Source organism: Phoxinus phoxinus (assembly GCF_949152265.1).
Source record: "Phoxinus phoxinus genome assembly, chromosome: 2".
In the NCBI taxonomy this organism is placed as follows: Eukaryota; Metazoa; Chordata; class Actinopteri; order Cypriniformes; family Leuciscidae; genus Phoxinus; species Phoxinus phoxinus.
Window position 1 is genome coordinate 5604061 of NC_136877.1, and position 21167 is coordinate 5625227.

The window sequence follows — 21167 nt, forward strand, 5'->3', positions numbered from 1 at the left end:
GAGTTTATTTCTTCTGCTGAACACAAAAGAAGATATTTTGAAGAATGTCGGTAACCATACAGTTGATGTACCCCATTGACTTCCATAGTATTTTTTTTCACTATTGAAATCACTTTTTTGACATTAAATCAACAGAGACATAATAAAATCAATCTTGCTTTATGTACAGCAGGATTCTATGCCAGTTAATTGTATTTTTTATTTACCCCATTCAATCAGAGACCATTTAGGGCTGCAAGTAACTATTATGGTTTTGAATCAAAAAGTACGGTGGCCGAGAGAGCTCAACACGCTGGAAATAGAAAAAAAAAACACATGCAAATAGAAACAACTATTTTCTAGAAGCACGCCCCAGTCGGGTTAGTCACTTATTTGGTCCCCCAGGAAACATTTCCGTTGTGGTCTGTGTTATTTGCAGCGCGTTTCTGTATGTGGTTGTGTTGTGAACTTTTTGGAGTGTGTTTCTGTATTTGGTTGTGTTGTGAACTTTTTGGAGTGTGTTTCTGTATGTGGTTGTGTTGTGAACTTTTTGGAGTGTGTTTCTGTATTTGGTTGTGAACTTTTTGGAGTGTGTTTCTGTATTTGGTTGTGTTGTGAACTTTTTGGAGTATGTTTTTGCATCGCGCTTCTGTATTTGGTTGTGTTTGGAGCATTTGGAGCACACGTGTGTTGGGAAACTGATGAAGATGTTTTCTTAATTTGCTGGTGGTTTTTTTCTATTTGCATGTGCTTTATTCAGTTTATTAAAAGTTTTTATTAAAAGTTTATTCAGTTGCAGCACGTTGAGCTCTCTCGGCCACCGTAATACGTCACTCAAAGTAAACAACATTCGTCAGTTTACATGCAAATTTACTTATTTGCATGCTGTTTGAACAGGAAATAACATCACATTCAGGAAAAGAAAAAATAATTAGTGGTGACTTAATAGTATTTTGAGCTTTATATGTTAGGTACAGAATATAATAAAATGGATGACTTTTACATTTACAATGGAATTGTTATAGCCTATCTGAATTTACAAACCAAATTTCAGGAGAAGAGCCTGGAAAACCATGATGACAACATCTGGAAAATGGAAGCAAATGGAAACTCACCAACAAAGACAGAAACAATTCAGTATAACAGACTGAAACATTACTCTGATGAATAACTCTGATACTCTGAATAAACGAGTTTCCACCACAAGCAATGCACAGTGTGTGTGTATTAGCAGCACCACTATGTGTGTGTGTGTGTGTGTGTGTGTGTGGGTGAATGAGCAGCACCACTGCGTGTGTGTGTATGTGTATGTTTGTGGGTAAATGTGCAGCACCACTGCGAGTGTGTGTGTGGGTGAACGAGCAGCACCACTGCGGGTGTATGAATGATACCTGCACTAATGTGTGTGTGTGTCTGAAGTTCAGACCGTTTCACACATACAAAGAGGAAGTCAATTCTTCTCAAACCCCAAATTCATCCACATCCGCCTCGTGTATTCTGCCTTAACAGACAATCTCTTTCAAATACACGTTTGCATGCCATATGTTTTAAAATGTTGAATAAAGTATGAAATGTGTATTCTTTAAAGGATGTTTTCTAGGGGATATTGTTTTAATTGGTAATCAATATGGCCTTTTTGTCCTCAATATCACTTTCCATCTTAGTCTTTTGTAATATCTAAAGATAAAGCCACTTCAAACATCATTCTCCAGGAAGTGACAATTTTTGCTGGGAAAATCAGTGGGTTTGCAATAACACAGACATAGTAGCATTGGCAAACAATGATTTAATGTATTTGTTGTCTCACTTTAAAACATTCCATTCTGTTTTTTTTTTTTCAGATTTATTTATTGTTTGTTTGTTCAACGTTTCAAAAATTACCTTCAGGTTAAAAGAATAGTTCACCCAAACATGTTCTTCTGTGGAACATAGAAGATATTTTGAGAAACGTCTGTGTTTTGTCATACAATGGTAAGCAAAACAGTTTGTTACCAACATTCTTTATCTTATTTTGTGTTCCACAAAAGAATGAACGTCATATAAGTTTGGAACGACATGAGGGTGAGTAAATGAAGACTTTCTATACTATCTGTTTACGGTCCATCCGGTTTTCTTGTGACTTTTCAGATAATCTAGCTATAATTTACTGCGTTAAAGTGCCTGAGCTTTAGAGAATACCACGCAAAAGTTCATTTAATTCATTAATTCAACTTAAAAGGTGAAACTAATATATTATATAGACTCATTACATGCAAAGTGAGATATTTCAAGCCTTTATTTGTTATCATTTTGATGATTATGACTTACAGCTTATGAAAACCCCAAATTCAAAATTAGAATATTGTGAAAAGGTTTTCATAAGCTGTAAGCCATAATCATCAAAATTATAACAAATAAACTCTTGAAAAATCTCCCTTTGCATGTAATGAGTCTATATAATTTATTAGTTTCACCTTTTAAGTTGAATTACTGAAATAAATTAACTTTTGCACGATATTCAAATTTTTCGAGTTTCACCTGTATTTCTAGAAGTCTGCTATACCTTTTAATAGAAATACTTCTAAAATTACACCACAAGCATGAGGTACTGCACAACAGGAATGACCCAGTAATCATTGTTATTGCATTGGCACGCATGCGTTCTCATTTAGTCTAGTCATTTGCTTTGAATCCCAATGAGGCAATGCCTGAAAGATACAGGATATCTGGCACTAAGATTATTTCCCCTTCTCACTTCTCACTTTTGGATCTCAAAGTGGGGTTTCGTATAAAAGGACCTTTTTGGTTCCCCAAAGAACCGTTCAGTAAACAAAGAACCATAATTTCTTAGTGTGAAGAACATTTTAATAAACCGTTTTCCACTATAACAAACCTTATGTGCTCCATGGATGTTAAACATTCTTTATTCAACCATGGATGCCAATAAAGTGTGATATAAGCATATGAATGTCTTCATATGTAATGTATCATATAGTATATAAATAATTCTTGGAACAGCGACTCGCTACAGGAGACTGAGTGTGTGTAGAGAACAACTGCTGATCACATCAGTGGCCGAGATGAATCTTTGGACCGAGGATCAATGGATTCTGATAAAAGTTGGTACTTGTGCCCTCCATATCACTCCATCACAGCCACCTATACAACATAATAAAGAGTGGATTATATAACCAGAAACACATCTATACTAGAGCCTATCGATTCAAATTTCAAGAATCGATTCGATTCCGATTCTCAAGATCTTGAATCGATTATCATTATTCGATTCGATCCGATCTGATCCGATCTAATATTTTTAAAATCAAAAGTTTTAACTGTTCATGAACAATCAAGTGTTTGTATTAAATAACATTCACAAACATACATTAATGTTGTAAAAAAAAATTGTTCACTCAATGTGTTAATGTTAATGAATGGTATTAAAAATGTAGTGTTACCAACTAAACAGGAAATAAAATGTGTTTTATTGACGTGACTGTCCTTTTTTTTAATCCAAAACTGTGTTCATATTTAAAAGGCCTTTTAAACTAGATACAACTGCACACGATAGCACTTTAGGGGCCGTTCACATATCGCGTTTTATGCGCGTGCAAATTCAGTGAGAAGCACTTCAATGCATCTCAACAGGTCATGTGACAAAAACCAGCGGCCTTTCCGTAACAACATGGAAAGCTCGGCCGAACAGCTGATCATAGCTGTACAGGGCGGCTTTTTATTTCTCATGTCAATGAATCCATCTAGTAGTAATGCAAGGGCTAGAAATCAATAAATTTTTTGATGATACTTCCTCGTCATCATGGAGAGCGCAGTTTGCACCGCTTTCTCCTCTCCACAAGCGCGTGCTTTCCCGTTGCGTCTGCCGTTGCTATGCAACCATGAACAGAGGCGCGCCTGGAAAACGAATTTGCACGCGCAAAAAACGCGCTATGTGAACGGCTCTTTCCTTCTTTCTGGTCAAAAAGTGGATTCAGAGAAACCGCATTAGCAGCGCCCCCGGTCGCCATGTCTCAGTGTGTTTATGGGGAAAATGTAGGCCTGTTATTAAATCGATCCTCTGAGTTACGGATCGATCTTTAGAAATTAATATGAAAATCGATTCAGAATTGGTGAATCGATTTTTTCAACACAGCCCTACTAGAGCCCATTGCGATCACACTGACCTCACTGTCGATGCAGCGGAACTGCCAGGCCCAGTGTGTGTTGTAGAGGAAAGGACGGAGGTCAAAGCGGTTGTCATCGGGACTGTAGTTTTCAGCATGATAAGAGGGAGTTACTGTTGTCATCTTATGTCTGTTGATTGAGTACATCCTAAAGAAATGTTTCACTTTAGTAGCCACCTGTAAAAAAAAAAAAAAAAACTACTATTCAACACAAAGCAGATAGTTAGAGCAATTTGAAGGGTTAGTTCACCAAAAAAGGAAAATTCTGTCATTGTTTACTCGCCCTCATGTCGTTCCAAACCCGCAAGACTTTCATTCACCTTCAGAACACAAATGAAAAGCTTTTTGATGATATTTCTGTCCCTCCATTGACAGTCTAAGCAACTACCACTTTCAAGCCCCAGAAAGGTAGTATTTCACTTCAATTTTATGAAGCGACTCGAGTGCAAAAAAACAATTTAAACCTAATTTACTAAATATTATCATGACAGCACCCGCAAGAGCGAACGTTGTTATGTGAATGCGTGTTGGACATTAATATTTTGTAAATAAAGTGGTAAATTATGTACCGTATTTTCCGGACAATTAAGTCACACTTTTTTCATAGTTTGGCTGGTCCTGGGACTTATAGTCAGGTGCGACTTTTATATCAAAATTAATTCATACTGACTGTGACTGAGATGAACCAAGAGAAAACATTACCGTCTACAGCCGCGAGAGGGCGCTCTAGTTCAGAAGTGACACCGAGGAAGAACTCAATGGATTCAGTGATGAGGAATGAGATCGGGAGCTTGGTGAACTTATATTCAAATATATTTATTAGGATAAACTCCTTGAGATCCACCATCTTGTTTTCGAGGGGGTCCTAACTTGCTTAGCAGTAACTTGTTGGACTCGCTGGCTAATGTTAATTTAGCCTATTCAGCCTCAGGTATATGTTCTTTATGCTATTGTGCAGCTGAATAACTGTTAATGTGTTACGCTAACATACCGGACACCTATTCAGGCTGTTGTTCTGTGTGCTGTTGTGGAGCTGAATAACTCGCCTTTCCAGATTAAATGTCTGTTCTTGGTCTTGGATTTTGTGAAATAAATTTCGAAATAAATGCGACTTATAGTCCAGTGCGACTTATATATGTTTTTTTCCTCTTCGTGACGCATTTTTTGACTGATGCGACTTATACTCCAGTCCAGAAAATACGGTATTTTTTTATTTTTTTTGCGCAAACATAGCACTCGAGTCACTTCATAAAATTGAGGTTAAACCACTGGAGTCACATGGATTACTTTTATGATGTCTTTACTACCTTTCAGGGGCTTGAAAGTGGTAGTTGCATCGACTGTCAATGGAGGGACAGAAATCTCTCAGATTTCATCAAAAATATCTTAATTTTTTCTGAAGATAAAGGAAAGTCTTATGGTTTTGGAACGACATGACGGTGAGTAATTAATGACATAATTTTCATCTTTGGGCGAACTAACCCTTTAATTACACTACTAAAGCACTACCCCTAAAATAGCATTGATAAAACATTAGTATTTACTGCTTTTAAAAGTATTTTCATTCTGAGTACAGTGATGTTTAGGGCATGTTTGACCTGTGAGGGGGAGAAGGTCTCTTTCCATGAGTGAATGAGCTTGCAAAACATGCTGTACGGGCCACACTTGGAGATCTTTCTGAGTCGGCCAATCACGGACAGCTCTGAGTAGGTCATTCCCATGTCGGCCTGTGGGAGAGGGACACAGAATCACATGAGTAAGGTCTCAGTGCTGTAAAACAATCTGTCTGCATGCACACAGTGATGGAAAAAGTACATACGGGGTTTGCAGCAGAGCAAACATGCTCTATTAGAAATAAGGACAAGGGAACAAAATGCCTACATAGATTTTTAAAACATAGCTATTTACATGCAAATAGTCTGTTAGTAATCGGATTGAAAACACCTCAATTGATCCAAAATAAATTTTAATTGGATTAAAAGGAATGCCATATAGAACCTGGAATAACCAAATCAATAGGAAAAAAACTAAGCATGCTTGAATACGACTATCTTCTAAATCGGACACAAAAATACCTTTGCCATGATGCATGCTTATCAGAGCCTTTTTATATATGATCAATGTATATATAGAGAGGCTATATGATACAATTATATATGATCTATGATATATGGTGGTCATTATATATGATATAATAAAATCTCTGTTTACATAAATTTTACTTCTTACAAACTTGCATATGTTGATTTTAGAGCTGTGAAACTATTAATCGCATCCAAAATAAAAGTTTGAGTTTACATAATATATGTGTGTGTACTGTGTATAATTATTTTGTATATATAAATACACACACATGCATGTATATATTTGAGAAATATTTCCATTTATATACTGCATATATATATATTTAGATAATTTATATTATATATATAAATATTTTATATACAAATAACACATTTTTCTTAAATATATACATGCATGTGTGTGTATTTATATATACAAAATAATTCTACACAGTACACACACATATATTATGTAAACTCAAACTTTTATTTTGAATGTGATTAATCATTTCACAGCTCTAGTTTATTTACGTCTTACGAACTGGTCGGTGGAGCAGAAATAATAAAGTCTTCTGACACATTTGTCAGCTTTACTTTTAGACATGTCATTAAGGGTAAAATGAATGGTTTTGGTAATGGTAATGCACTGCAGGTTTGTACGAAATACATACCGGTAAATGCACATGCAAACAAAAATGTGAATGAACTACAAAGGTCAGGGTACATATAAACAAAACTTTTTGAATTTGTTCGGATTGATGACAATTAGTGCACGTAAGCATACGGTGCTTTGCAAAAATATCAGACATTAAGCAAATCTGCATAATTTATTTTATTTCTTCACAAGGATATTATATAATGTATTTATAGTATAATTAATGCATAAATATATTTTTATTTGACCGTAAACTGAAAGATGTATAGTTTGTATGTATCATTTAATTTGGAAAATATTACCGAAACATCTTAATATCAATCATATTTTGGTTTTCATTGAAGTAAAACTGATTAAAAGTTACTTATCAAGCTAAATCTTTTGAATTGCTATTTCATCAATATACATAGTCGTCATTTGCAGGTGGGGCATGTCCGTAGTCTTTGCCAAAAATTATTCTCTCAACCAGATAATGAAAGCCACTGAAAAAATTGCTTGCGGAAGCCATATAGGCAAACACACATAAAAGCCATCTCAAAGACAACACTCTTAATTTAATTCATGCATGTAACACAAAGCACATTTGCGCCATTACAGAATATCATGGTTCTGGTGTGCAAACCTTGCCACAAACATATTGGGAATATATATATTTTTTTTTTACTATTTATAAAATATTTACAAATGTATTAGTGAATGAGGTTGGCGATGTTTACCTCATCGGTCTGGACCACCTTGCCATCAGTCAGTGGCTCAAGCTCTGCAGTTGGTGGAGCATCTAAAATACTGCACAGAAGATAACATGTGATCATGCTGCTGTTTCTGACTCTCAAAGTGCTGCAACCTGACGTTCAGCTGCTTCTACTGTGCTATACTGCCGCCTTTCTCCAGCTTTGGTGCCATTGGCTTGGCTTGCTTAGTTGGGGAAAAACTAAATGAAAATGAAAAAGTGAAACATCACTGAGCTTACTTTAGCTGGACTGTGACGCTATTTTCTTCCGGAAACAAACTTTTTTGCATTATTTTCCTGTTATCTCTGTAAAGCTGCTTTGAAATAATCTGTATTGTAAAAAGTGTTAAATAAATAAATGTGACTTGACTATAAGCTCATATATACTTGAGAAACATAAAATCTCCAGAATATATATATATATATATATAAATATATGTGTGTATATATATATATATATATTTTTTTTTTTTATGTTATTGAATATTACAATGTTAATGTATTTGGTCTTGGCGGACTAAATCTGCTACACTGCTGCTGATTCAGAACAAGTATGTACTTGCTACTGCTAATAGTTACACAGACACACTGCTGAGAGAGCATGTAAGATATGCTGCTGCAATCTCATTGGCTGCAGGATCAGAAGAGACCAATCATCTTGAACACTCCACTTTTTTGGAAATATGCTCAAGAGTTAAACAGTTGAGTTTTACTGTTTTCAAATCCATTCAGCCGATCTCCGGGTCTGGCGGTAGCACTTTTAGCATAGCTTAGCATAGATCATTGAATCTGATTAGACCGTTAGCATCTATCACAAAAAAAATGACCAAAGAGTTTCAATATTTTTCCTATTTAAAACTTGACTCTGTAGTTACATTGTGTACTAAGACCGACAGAAAATTATAAGTTGCGATTTGATAAGGTACGGCAGCAGTTCGTATTACGTATTACGGTATTACGCAGGAATGAGAGTATAGTTCATAGTCATATTGGCCTAGAAAATCGCAACTTTTCATTTTCTGTCGGTCTTAGTACACGATGTAACTACAGAAGAGTCAAGTTTTAAATAGGAAAAATATCGAAACTCTTTGGTCATTTTTTTGAGAGAGATGCTAACGGTCTAATCAGATTCAATGATCTATGCTAAGCTATGCTAAAAGTGCTACCGCCAGACCCGGAGATCGGCCGAATGAATTCGAAAACGGTAAAACTGTTTAACTCTAGGAGAGTTGGAAAATGAGCCTATTTCCAAAAAAAGTGGAGTGTTCCTTTAATGTGATTGCTTCCAGATTGCATGTTAAGGAGCTGCGCCATATAGAGTTTCATGGCTGAATATATATATGTATTTTTCATCCATTTTGTCATCAGCCAGGCCAAAACCATAAATTAATAACTAAATTCATGAGTGATCTGATCAGCAAATGTGGAACAAAAGGAAAGATTACACACCTTATGAGGGCAGTGAGCTGGAAGCGTTTTACACAGTACTGCAGGAAGCACTTCAGGTCCATCTTACTAACACCTCCAATTGGATTGATATCAGCGCTGGAGCAGTCGTACTTTGTGAAGTATCCAGTCAAACTGAAAAGTCAGAGAGAGAATACTTTTTTTTAAAGTGATCTCCATTATTATTGAAATTGGGATGCTGAGAGAGGGAAAAAAAAGAAAAGAAATCACACCTCTCATCCACGTTTGCTGAACCAAGTACTAAGAGACCACCGGGTTTTCCCTGAGCCCACAGGCAGAGCTGGGCAAAGAGGTAGGCCAAAATCATCCTGACACGAGCCTGTAGTGGAGGACACGGAGACACGGAGACACACACACACACACACACACACACACACACACACACACACACACACACACACACACACACACACAGAGCTTACTTTCAGGTTCAAAACAATATGCAATGTGAAATAGCTCTGAAAGATATAAAATTCCTAATCTATTGCATAAATCATACAATATTTCATAATCAATGGATCATTTGAAGTCACAATACTTGCTTTTTATGTAATAATGCAGTATTTACTATAAAAGGTTTATCTGTGCACATATTTTTTTTAAACTCATGTTTCCTCGTAATCTTTAATCAAAATAACTTCCACTCCCTCTTGCAGCTCATCTCTTATCTGATGACGAGGGCGGGGCTATAACCTGTCACTCACAGGAGATCCACCAATAGCAAACCACAACCATCCAATCATCCAATCAATTCCCAGTGGATATAATCAAGCCCCGCCCTACATTTGTTCTTGTTCGAGAAGCCGTTTCACTCAGATATACGTCACAATAGAAAAGAAAAGACTAATCGCAACTTATGTTTAATGCCGACGTTTAAACGTTTAATGCTTCGCTGACCGGAGAGATTTTGATAGCTACTAAAGCATTAGCCATGGATGCATTTTTGCAAAAATATTTTAGAAAAGCAATGATTGTCAATTACCCTTACTGGGGGTTTTCAAAATTGCTGTCATTTTTGTGAGGCTGTCAAACTATGTTAAGTTATTAAATGATTAATTAATTTAAGTGAGTGTTGAGAAAGCCGCCTATAAATAAAATGCATTACTATTATTATTATCAATGCAATAATTATTAATAAATTTTATATTGTTACCATTTAATTTAGCTTTCTAACGACAAGTTAGAAATCATGACACTAATCATGATTACCGGTATTTGATTCTTTTGATGGGCCTAGTTTTTGACAGTAAGAAAAAAAAAAATATGCATATATAATTTTGGGATTAATTTATTTCTTAGTTTTATCCAATTTTATTTATTTGTTTTATCTACTCAGCATTGTCTTGGTCACAGTTTTTTTTAAAGGCAATACATCTGTAATGCTGTTAGGGAACAATAACAGCATTTATTGTATTTTTATACAATAAATTATATAAAAATTTGTATATCAATTTTTCAATTTAAATAAATTGGAATTGAACTGAAATGTTAATGTTTCTCTTGTTTATAATTTTCTAGGCCACTGATATGACTAGGGTCTTCATCAGTCAAAAGGGCTATTCATTTATTTGCAAACCTTTTCATCTTTCAAAGCTGTGACGCATCAGATATGTGTGAATGTGTTAAACCGGCAAAATGATGTTACTGTGTTACTTGTGCTTTGAAATAGTGAAACTCAGCAAATGTGTAGGTCATTTGACGCTTTCTTGGGGTGACTAACTGCAATATTTTTTTTGTGAAAATTGTGGTGGTTGTGTTGCGATGCAAGCAAACGGCATATTGAAAAAGTCAGCAAAAGTATCACTTTCATAGAAACTGCTTTCTCAAGCCCGCGCTTTTGTGATGCCATGGGTCATATAAAAAAAAGAGCCACATAACACAAACTATCACCATCTATTTTATTTCAAAATGGCCACCAGCAACTAAATGCAACACTCTAAGCATTGCACATTTATTAGTATGCTTTTGGTTATTTCTGAGACTTTAATGTAGAGCTGCACAATTAATAATTAAAAGACTGTGATCTCGATTCAAACACCCATGTGACCTTATTCCTAAATGACAATGATTCGGCTATGTTTATTAAATCTTTGACAAAATCACAGATGTTAACAGATGTGTGAAGTGTGTGTGACTAGGACTAAATGTTCTGGTATAATGTGAGCAGGCATGTACTCATATCACTTGCAAAAAAAAATTATTCAAAATTGATAAACAGTCAAATGCAAACCTGCAATAATTAAATACGGTATATTAAATTACACAAATATACTTTATGTATACTATTTTATCTTACTTTATAAACCAATCTCTTTGCTGGTGAACTTTGATGATCCACTTCCACCATACTAATAAGCAAAAATGACTTTAGATAAACCACATTTGTGTTTCTTTCACTTTTTTAATTGTTTTATTGCTAAAGCATGTTGAAATTCAACTGCATCGTATTCTCCTTTAATACAGAATAGCAGCACAGCTGAACGTTTTTTTTGTACAGGTATGAATTTGCATTTCTTTCAGCCTGAGGCTTATTCATTTCACTTTTGGTGTGAAAGGGCCTTTACATTTTGGCAAAAAATATAACTTTTTTGTTGTTGTTGTTTTTATTAAAAAACAAAATAAGCAAACCCAGCCCAGGAGAGAAAAAGTAACGCAAAAGTAATATAACGCATTACTTTCCATAAAAAGTAACTACTGTAAGTAATGCAATTAGTTACTTTTTTAGGCAATAACGCCATATTGTAAAGCATTACTTTTAAAAGTAATTTCCCCCCAACACTGTATATATGTATATATGCTGTAAATAGATTGCAGCAATTTGTATCTTGTTAGAACCTCTAGTTAATTGCATGCTATTTTGTTAATTGTGTGAGAATCTTGATCTCTATTTTAAACAAAAACCTGCAGAAAATCGTGCAAAAATCGTGCAGCTCTACTTTAATGGCGGTAAACCAAACCATTTTTGCTGAGATACATCATATATGCGGTTCAGAAATAGGCAACAAGTCTCTAATAAAAGGAATCATGCATTTATGACGACTGACGAGTGCTATACCTGGACGTTCTGTAGAGCCAGGTTCTCTCGGGCACTTCCTCCATTAGCTCGGAACTGAGGCCACTTCCCTGTGACCACGGAGAAGATTCCCAGCATGCCTTTCACTGCCATGTCAATGTTGATATTTAGGTGATTGCTGAGAGGAGAACAGATCTTTATTGCACAATAATACATTTTTAAATTACTACTATTAAATTGCATACTTAAGAAGAGATATATACAGGTAGTATCTCAAATAAATGCATCCTTGGTGTGCATAAGAGTATGGAAGCTTGTTTCCACCACAGAATAAAACAAATTAAAAAGGTAATTGCGACTTTAATCTCATAATTCATACTTTTTTTCTCACAATTGCGAGTTTAAATCTCGCAGTTCTGACTTTTTATCTCAGAATTGCATGATATTAAGTCGCAATTGCGTGCTATGAAGTCAGAATTGTGAGATATAAACTTGCAATTCTGAGGAAAACAAATATTTTTCCTTAGAATTGGACTGGAGAAAAGATGTCAGAATTGCGAGATCAGAATTGCATGTTATAAAGTCCAATTCTAAGGAAAAAAAGACTGACTTTTTCCCTCAGAATTGCGAGTTTATAACTAAATATCTTTTTAAATGTTTTATTCTGTGCCGGAAACAAGCTTCCATAGAAGAGACTTCCTTTTTAAAAACATAAAAAAATCGCAACTATTCCAAACTTTTGACTGGCAGTGTATCTATATACATTATTTGTAACAATTTTGATGATTATGGCTTACAGCGATGAAAACCTATTCACAATATTCTAATTTTTAATTTGGCGATTTCATAAGCTGTAAGCCATAATCATCAAAATTATAACAAATAAAGGCTTGAAATATTTCACTTTGCATGTAATGAGTCTATATAATACATTAGTTTCATCTTTTAAGTTGAATTACTGAAATAAATTAACTTTTGCACGATATTCTAATTTCATTTTGTCATATGTATCAATCAAATGTTTGCCACGTCCTCCACTGACCTGCCGATCTGAGCAGCGAGATCTTTGGCTCGGTTGCGTGTGTCCTCAGAAGAGTTTTCACTAGCCATGTAGCACGTGGTAAAGAGGCGTCCACACAGCTCACGCGGGTCCTCGGGCCTGTAGGACGAGTCGTTGACCACACGCTGCACATCGTCCAGAACCTGAGAATCTGAGGCCAACGGTGCACACGTTTAAGCCTCTAGATTACCCGTTCTCATGTTTTGAAGAGCTATTGTGTGTGTGTTTTGGACTTACTGCCATCTTTGACGGCTTGGCAGATCTGCACACACATGGAGTACACAATACAGGCAGAAGATGAACTGTCCACACCACCACTAAGAGGAAGAAGGAAGCCAGCCTGAAAACAGCAAAACACACAAACCACATTAGCTAAACATATCTTCACATTCATAGCCAAAAGCATAAACATGCTAACAAAAATACTAGCTAAGAAGATCGGTATCAAAACAAGTACAAAGAGTAAATCACATAAACAATTCAAATGAACATAATAAAAAAAACATACCTGTCCACTCCTCCTTAAGTAGTCCCATAACCAACAGGCAGGACCAAGGCTGAAATAACACCCAAAATATATATTTAATAATGTAATAATTGATTTAATAAATGCTGCGCCAATTTATAACACCAAAAAGTACATATATGTTCCCCTCTGGTTTACTGTATAGTGTTTTAAATAGATTAATATTTGGGTTTTACACTTCTCTAGTGAGATTTCTTACATTTCTAAACAGATTTGATAAAAACAGTCACAAGGTACTCCTAAACCTCTATAGTAAAAATAGTCTCACTGGACCAGAACACTAATTTGGCGTGTTATTTAATTTAAACCACATTCTGGGTGAACTGGCTGCTCTTTTAGTTGGGTTTACAGGACTCGTTTTGTTCACTTTGATGGTGTATTAATGTACCGCTCCACTAGAGAGAAGCTCACATATCTGTTTCTACAAAGTGTGCTAAAAAACATACTGAAAAAGTGAAGCCAAAACATTTCGATCGCCTCCTGGTGGCTGGCTGCAGTATAGGTCATAAAGCGACCTCCTCATCCTCTTCATGTAATCAAATGTGGTGAGAAACACTCAAAACAAATCTAATTACACTTTTTCCCAAAGATGGTTTCTGTCATGTAGTTCTTTTCACACACACGTATGTTCAAGTGTTTGTTTTTTCCAAGAAGAATAGATGCTATAAAAACAGGGTGTAACATCATGATTGACAGCTGTGCTTGTGGGAGTGTGGGCGGGACCTTTATATTTGGCTTTTTTTATTTTTTATTATTAAAGACAGAACAGGTATCAAACAATAGCATAGCATACAATATTACAAAACAAAGTGTGGCATTAAATGGTAACAGGGGATCCAAAAATTATATCAAAATATTTTAAACAGGTTAATGACTTCTTTTTTCTTTTTTTTTTTACCAATTTCAGTGAAGACATAAAGCAATCAAATTCTACTCTAAACGTTTTAAAGATTGGGGATGAATTTACATATGTTATGTATATAAAATTTTGCCAGCTGTATAAATAAATTAACAATGTATTCAAGACCTTTGTTAACATTGTTCTCATAATACACAATAATATCCTTTAATGTAAAATAGCATTTAATCTTTACTAAATTAAAGATAAATTCGGCCAATTCCTTCCAGAAACTTTGGATCATTTTGCATTCAAAAAACAAATTGGTCAACACCGGCTTACCACTTTTAAAAAAGTATCATAAATCATCAATATCAGAGCATCTTGAAATTAAATATTTAACAGGGTTTTTAAATGTATTTCTTTAGTTTTATTATTAATACAATATTTAAAGGGGATTAACCAAGCAGTCGTCCAATCAATAATAAAGTTCCAATTTTTTTTTCCTCTGGGTGCTATTTTATTTTGTTTTTGAAATATTGTACACTACAAATATGTTTATTATTGCATTTTTTTTTCATATTTGGCTTTATATTTGACTCTGGCTCCAAATGACGTAATCTGCAAAAATATTTTGGCTTCATTTTTCTACTCGTGACTTTTGCACCCCACTGTACATACATATTTTTCCATGTGAAAAGGTACCTGATCTCTTCTTCTGGGGTGTTGAAGATCCAGTCCACAGGCTGGTGTGTGGGCAGACACCGGTCATCACAGTCAGACAGACAGAAGTCCGTCTTCATCCTCTGATACGGTTTGTGCTCATATTCCTGTACAGTGAGACAAATATTTGAAGCAAGGTAAGTTACTTAAAAATAAATCATAAGTCAGGACACCCCTATGTTAAATTCCCATAGAGGCCGGCAGATTTGTATTTTTAAAGGCCAGTTATTTCATGGATCCAGGATACTATGATCCTGATAAAGTTCCCTTGGCCTCTGGGATTAAAATATTCGCACATCATCACATACACTTCACCATACCTAGAGATCGGCATGGTTTTATTTCAGTTCGCCTAATAGCTGGTTTGATTTGCATTGAGAGATGATCTTATGGAAAGTACCCCATGCCCATCTCTAGGTATGGTGAAGGGTGTGTGATGATGTGCGGATATTTTAACTCCAAAGGCCAAGAGAACTTTATCAGGATCATAGTATCCTGGATCCATGAAATAACTGGCCTTTAAAAAGAAAAATCTGCCGGTCTCAATGGGGATTTAATATAGGGGTGTCCTGACTTATGCACCCTGTATTTTAAGGAAGAACATTTTAAGGATTTTAAGGAATTTATTTATGTACGATACATTATTCATTCACAAAGAAAAATGGTGTCCTTAAAGGTTGGAGTTTTCCTTTTTTTTATTTGTATTAAGGCATTAAGATCAATTTCCAAAAGATGATTTTTTATTCCTCTTTTTAGGCAACTTTATTATATATATATTATATATACAGCATAGCACTGTATATATAATAATTGATACTCATTTGCAAGTATTGATAGTGTGCTGGAGTTCCTTGTTTTGTTTTTTTGACTGCAGGTGTGCGATGGTGATTGCTAATTAAAGGGATAGTTCACTTTAAAATTAAAATTCTGTGGAAAATGAAAATGAAAAACAAAGGAAGATATTTTGAAAAATGTCAGTAACAAAACAGTTACTAGGTCCCATTGACTTCCATGGTATTTTTTTTTTTCCTACTATGGAAGTCAATGGGACCTAGTAACTGTTTTGTTACTGACATTTTTCAAAATATCTTCCTTTGTGTTCAGCAGAAGAAAGAAACTCACAAAGGTTTGAAACAACTTGAGGGTGAGCATATGATGACAGAATTTTCATTTTAAAGTGAACTATCCCTTTAAGTTACTTAAAAATAAAATCTCATGCCTTTCAATGTCCTCTCACCATGTGTGGGTGACATCTCTCTCCTCGATAGCTGCGCACATCTTCCAGATCGAGAGTGGCTGTGACAACCTCCTTCAAGTCAACAGAAACGCATCGGATTACACAAACTGTAATGTTTAGCATGTTTCTCAAAGACACTTGTGTGAGTTTCAATATTCAAGTACTTACTACATCCTCGAGTGAGAACTGCGCTCCTCTGGCAACAATATCTCCATTAATGGCAATCATAGCGCAGCCATCATAGTACAGACGGTCTCCATCACAGCCCTTCTGATTGGCAAACAGATAAATCCCTCCACTCTGAAACATATTCAGAACATGTGAGCGTCACAAAGTAAAATATTAAAATTTTAAAAGTAAAAAATTGCTGAAATATTACAGTTGAAACTCGAAAAATTTGAATATCGTGCAAAAGTTAATTTATTTCAGTAATTCAACTTAAAAGGTGAAACTAATATATTATATAGACTCATTACATGCAAAGTAAGATATTTCAAGCCTTTATTTGTTATAATTTTGATGATTATGGCTTACAGCTTATGAAAACCTTTTCACAATATTCTAATTTTGAATTTGGGGTTTTCATAAGCTGTAAGCCATAATCATCAAAATGATAACAAATAAAGGCTTGAAATATCCCACTTTGCATGTAATGAGTCTATATAATATATTAGTTTCACCTTTTAAGTTGAATTACTGAAATAAATGAACTTTTGCACGATATTCTAATTTTTCGAGTTTCACCTGTATATATTAATAAATATAAGTTCAGTGTCACATTTGTCCTTGGCCAAAGGCCACTTTTAATTGGCCAAATTTAGTTGATTTCCTGCACACACACATTACTGGTCAAAAGTTTTGAAACATTAATGTTTTTGAAAGTAGTCTCAATCTCACCAAGACCGCATTTATTTGATCAAAAATACAGAAATACTGTGAAATATTATTACAATTTAAATGAACTGGCTTCTGTTGTAATGTATTTTAAAAAGTTATTTATTCCTGTGATGCACAGCTGAATTTTGTCTGCATCATTACTCCAGTCTTCAGTGTCACATGCATTACACATATGAATATATTTATATATAAATCTATATACATGTTTATGCCTTATCAGTCTCAACATCACCTACGCTCCTCTCAGAACATGCTTTTAACCATCCCACGGTCTCGCTTGAGGCGTAGTGGAGATCGCGCATTTTCTGTTGCCATTACCTTTAAAATCCTCCTCAAGCATGGATATTTTTAAAAAGGACTCAATTTATTGAGACTTATTTAAAGACTTACAAAATTACTTATTTATTTTATCAAGTTTTTGGCGTTTGATTAGGTCTGAGAACTGTGAGTGATTTGTTGTTTGATTCTCTTGGTGTCATGTCTTGATGTAATTTTATGTTTCTATGTATTTTAGAGTTATTTATTACTTATGGACAGCACTTTGGTCCATTTTAATGGTTTTGAAAGTGCTTTATAAATAAAAATTTGAGTTGAGTTGAGTATATACCTTTGTGGTGGCAGATTTGACCAAGTTCACCCTGTGGTCAGCCTTGCGTAGCTCATGGTAGCTTGCAGAGGAATTGGTAAAAATCTCAATGCCATCTAAACCCATGTCCACGTGTGGACTAAAGAAAGAAGTAAAAGAAAGTTCAATTCCTCATTCTAAAGATATTTCATATCATAAAACACGTCTAAATGTTCTCAGCAGGAGATTGCAAAAGGATTTAAGGAACAACCTAGAGAGAATTCATTAAGAAAAATATTAATTTGTAGGGATGCACGATATATCGGCCACCAAAATCAGTGTCGGAATATGATAACTATTAATGTTATCGTTATCGGCCCGATATGAAAATTTGGCCAAAATATTAAAGTCGTTAAATAATGGATTATTTCCTTCAGCTGAGACGCTTCAGGTGCCATGCTCACCATGATGGTTTTGAATAGCTTGAAATATGATTGAAATCACTTTAAAAAAGGAAAATAGTGTTAATTCTGTCATATAGGTTACATAAAATTAATATGAAAACATTATAATTGTGTGTTTGGGACAGGGCTTTTAAAGGCAAGACTTTTGTTTTTGTAATCAGGCTCTCAAAATGTATATAAAAAATTGTATTTAAAGGTTGTGTAGGTAAGAATTGTCTAAAGAACTTTTTTTCAAATTGGCTTAAACTGTCTTTATATACCAATACATAATTAAAATGTAAGTACTTTGAAAAAGAGAGTATACAAATTGAGTGACTATAGTGTATTTAATCTTCAAAAAACACAGCTCATTAATTCCTACCAGGACGAAACAAGTGATTGGCTTGCGCGACTGTCACTCTCCGTCGCCATGACTACCGCCGCTATTACTGGCTCTGCCCACGTGCGCGCAGTCGCGCACCCGTTTTTAGGTGGGACTGAATGGAATTAATGAGCTGTGTTTATTGAAGATTAAATACACTAGAGTCACTCAGTTTTTTATACTCTCTATTTCAGAGTACTTGCATTTTAATTATGTATTGGTATATAAAGACAGTTTAAACAAATTTGAATAAAAGTTTTTTTAGACAATTCTGACCTACCCTACCTTTAAATATATCGGTTATCGGCTTTCAAATATTAAGAATTATCGGTACATCTCTATTCATTTGCCCTTCATATAGTATTGATGATATTATTATTTGCAGAATAATACCTCCTGGGGTTCCACAGCTCGGCACACATCTCACTCCCTATGCAGGTGTCCATGGTGGACAGCACCCCGTCTCCAAACGGCACTGTGGTCTACCAATGAGGACAGCTGACATTACTATACATACCTAATAAAGATTATATTTTATGCATGCATATATTAAATAATTATAGTTTCATGTTGATTAATTTTTGAAGAGAGGAGGAAGCATACTTTACCTGCCCTGTCACATCTTGGATCATTCTGGGTAGAAAGTACTCCTCAATATGTCTGCAAATATGTCATTGTGATTTATCGCTGATTTTGCTTGGAACATATTTAACGAATATAACATGAAATATACTTTGCATACCTGGGTCGGCTCCAAGGTGAAAACCATCGAAATTCCCTGTTGTTGCCGTAATTAGCCAAGAGCATTTTAGGACGGATTAACAGGATCTTTCTGTCGGATACAAAAACATTAGGCATAAATGCATAATATTGTGTTATCATAATGATACAATCATAAAGCAGCAGTAATGCAAATGCTTTATATTACTGTGCTGTAGTAAAATCATACTTGTTCAAGAAGATGACTCTGCAGTTATATCGGACATTGTGATGCATGACAGGCCTGTGGGAAGGAGTTTAATTATAAAGAGTTTAATGCATTAGAAATCATAAAACATATTAAGAAATGACTTTTCCCTGATGTGTTACCTACATTCCCACATCACAGATGATATCGTGGGTCAAAGGAGATTCCAGTAGACACTTCAGAACCTGGAAACAGTGTAGCAGTGTGTCTGACTCGTAGAAGTGATCTGCACAGCCGTAGCCACTGAAGCGAAGAACAGCATATCATCATTTTACTCATTATTTAATTAGTTCATTGTGTACTTCTTTTTTTTTTTATATACTTAGCTTGCACATAAAAATAAAAATTTGAATTCAATACTTCATGAGCATACACCAATACAGTGTGTCGTTATTCTCAACTGTGATAATAACTGTGATAAAATTTCGTTAACACACATTCGTTAAAAATCTACAATATGTGGAAGACAAATATTAACGATAACTTACCAGATTTCTAGCTCTGGTCCTAGTCTGTACTTGGCTCCTTTCTGCTTGGCTATCTCAATACCTGTTTTGGAGACAAAAGTAGATATAAAATGAGGACGAGGTCACTTTAAGATCATAAGAACTTTAGTAGTACTTTAGTAACGGACTGCTGGTGATAAATTGCAGATGAAGAGTCGGGACTTACTTTTAAGTATCCTTGACAAGTTCCCTTCAAAATCCAGAGCCCACTGATTCAAGCAGCAAGTCGCTAGTGTAACCTTGCGACCCATTTTGCACAGCTAGAAATTATTTAAAATGTATCTAAACAACTCTGCACCTGACTGTTGTTGCGCAACAACACTCGAGTCCGAAACTTTTACTTACTGTAGTTCCATTTCCGGACTGTACATTCATGCCCTTCAAAATAAAAGTTTGGCGTAAGGAACTCCACTGAAACAGTGCTTTAGTGCTTTGGAATAAAAATTGAGGTTAAACATACTTTGCTCAAGAAATGTTGTAAATAATATGTATTTTTAATTATAAACATTTAATTGAGTCAAGCTGCTTTTTCACTAAAAAGCACCAGAATACATTTTAAATAAATAAATAATGCAATCAATAATAGGTTGTATATCATTTGTTTTTTTACGTCCAAAGTTTTTTTCTTTCTTTCTTTTTTAAAATGGCTGTTACATTTATTATTCACTTGTTTTGCTCATCCACCCCATACATGTCTATGATCCACCCCATGCGATAATTATTCTACTTATGTAACAGTGGACTAAATAAAGCTTTTAAGTGTGTTAATGAAAAGGCTGATATTTTCCTTATTAAGAAATTATTTGTAAATAATCTTTGTTGTAAACTGACGATCTTACAATTTGACATTATCATTTCTCAATCGTTATAGGTAGTCAGGGGGCCAATTCTGAAAAGGGCTTCCGTTAAGACTTTTGCGGACATGTTTTGGTACAAGCTGTCACCCAATTTTTTTA

At 34.8% G+C, this 21167-nt stretch overlaps 1 protein-coding gene across 1 annotated transcript; it reads right to left on the minus strand.

The window, feature by feature from the left end:
- Nucleotides 1-1842: 1842 nt before the first annotated feature.
- nadsyn1 (NAD synthetase 1) lies at nucleotides 1843-20627 on the minus strand. Its single transcript, XM_079600671.1, has 22 exons — nucleotides 20557-20627; nucleotides 20378-20471; nucleotides 20194-20254; nucleotides 19832-19948; nucleotides 19688-19741; nucleotides 19481-19570; nucleotides 19347-19398; nucleotides 19132-19220; nucleotides 17956-18073; nucleotides 16620-16751; nucleotides 16452-16523; nucleotides 15197-15321; nucleotides 13636-13684; nucleotides 13365-13467; nucleotides 13110-13278; nucleotides 12110-12245; nucleotides 9267-9373; nucleotides 9037-9168; nucleotides 7574-7643; nucleotides 5738-5866; nucleotides 4140-4316; nucleotides 1843-3117 (listed from the first exon to the last, which is right to left on the minus strand). Exons 1-22 carry the CDS (start codon nucleotides 20584-20586, stop codon nucleotides 3100-3102), a joined length of 2124 nt encoding a protein of 707 aa, XP_079456797.1. The 5' UTR covers nucleotides 20587-20627; the 3' UTR covers nucleotides 1843-3099.
- Between the last annotated feature and the right edge of the window lie 540 nt (nucleotides 20628-21167).

What these genes read in the sequence shown, in the direction of transcription:
- nadsyn1 (XM_079600671.1), bottom strand. Translation starts at nt 20,586, where the DNA reads ATGAATGTACAGTCCGGAAATGGAACTACA. An exon ending in ATCATCTGTGATGTGGGAAT is followed by an intron (nt 19,742 to 19,831) that starts GTAGGTAACACA and finishes TCCTTCCCACAG; the next exon opens with GCCTGTCATGCATCACAATG. An exon ending in ACCCCAGAAGAAGAGATCAG is followed by an intron (nt 13,685 to 15,196) that starts GTACCTTTTCAC and finishes GTGTTATTTCAG; the next exon opens with CCTTGGTCCTGCCTGTTGGT.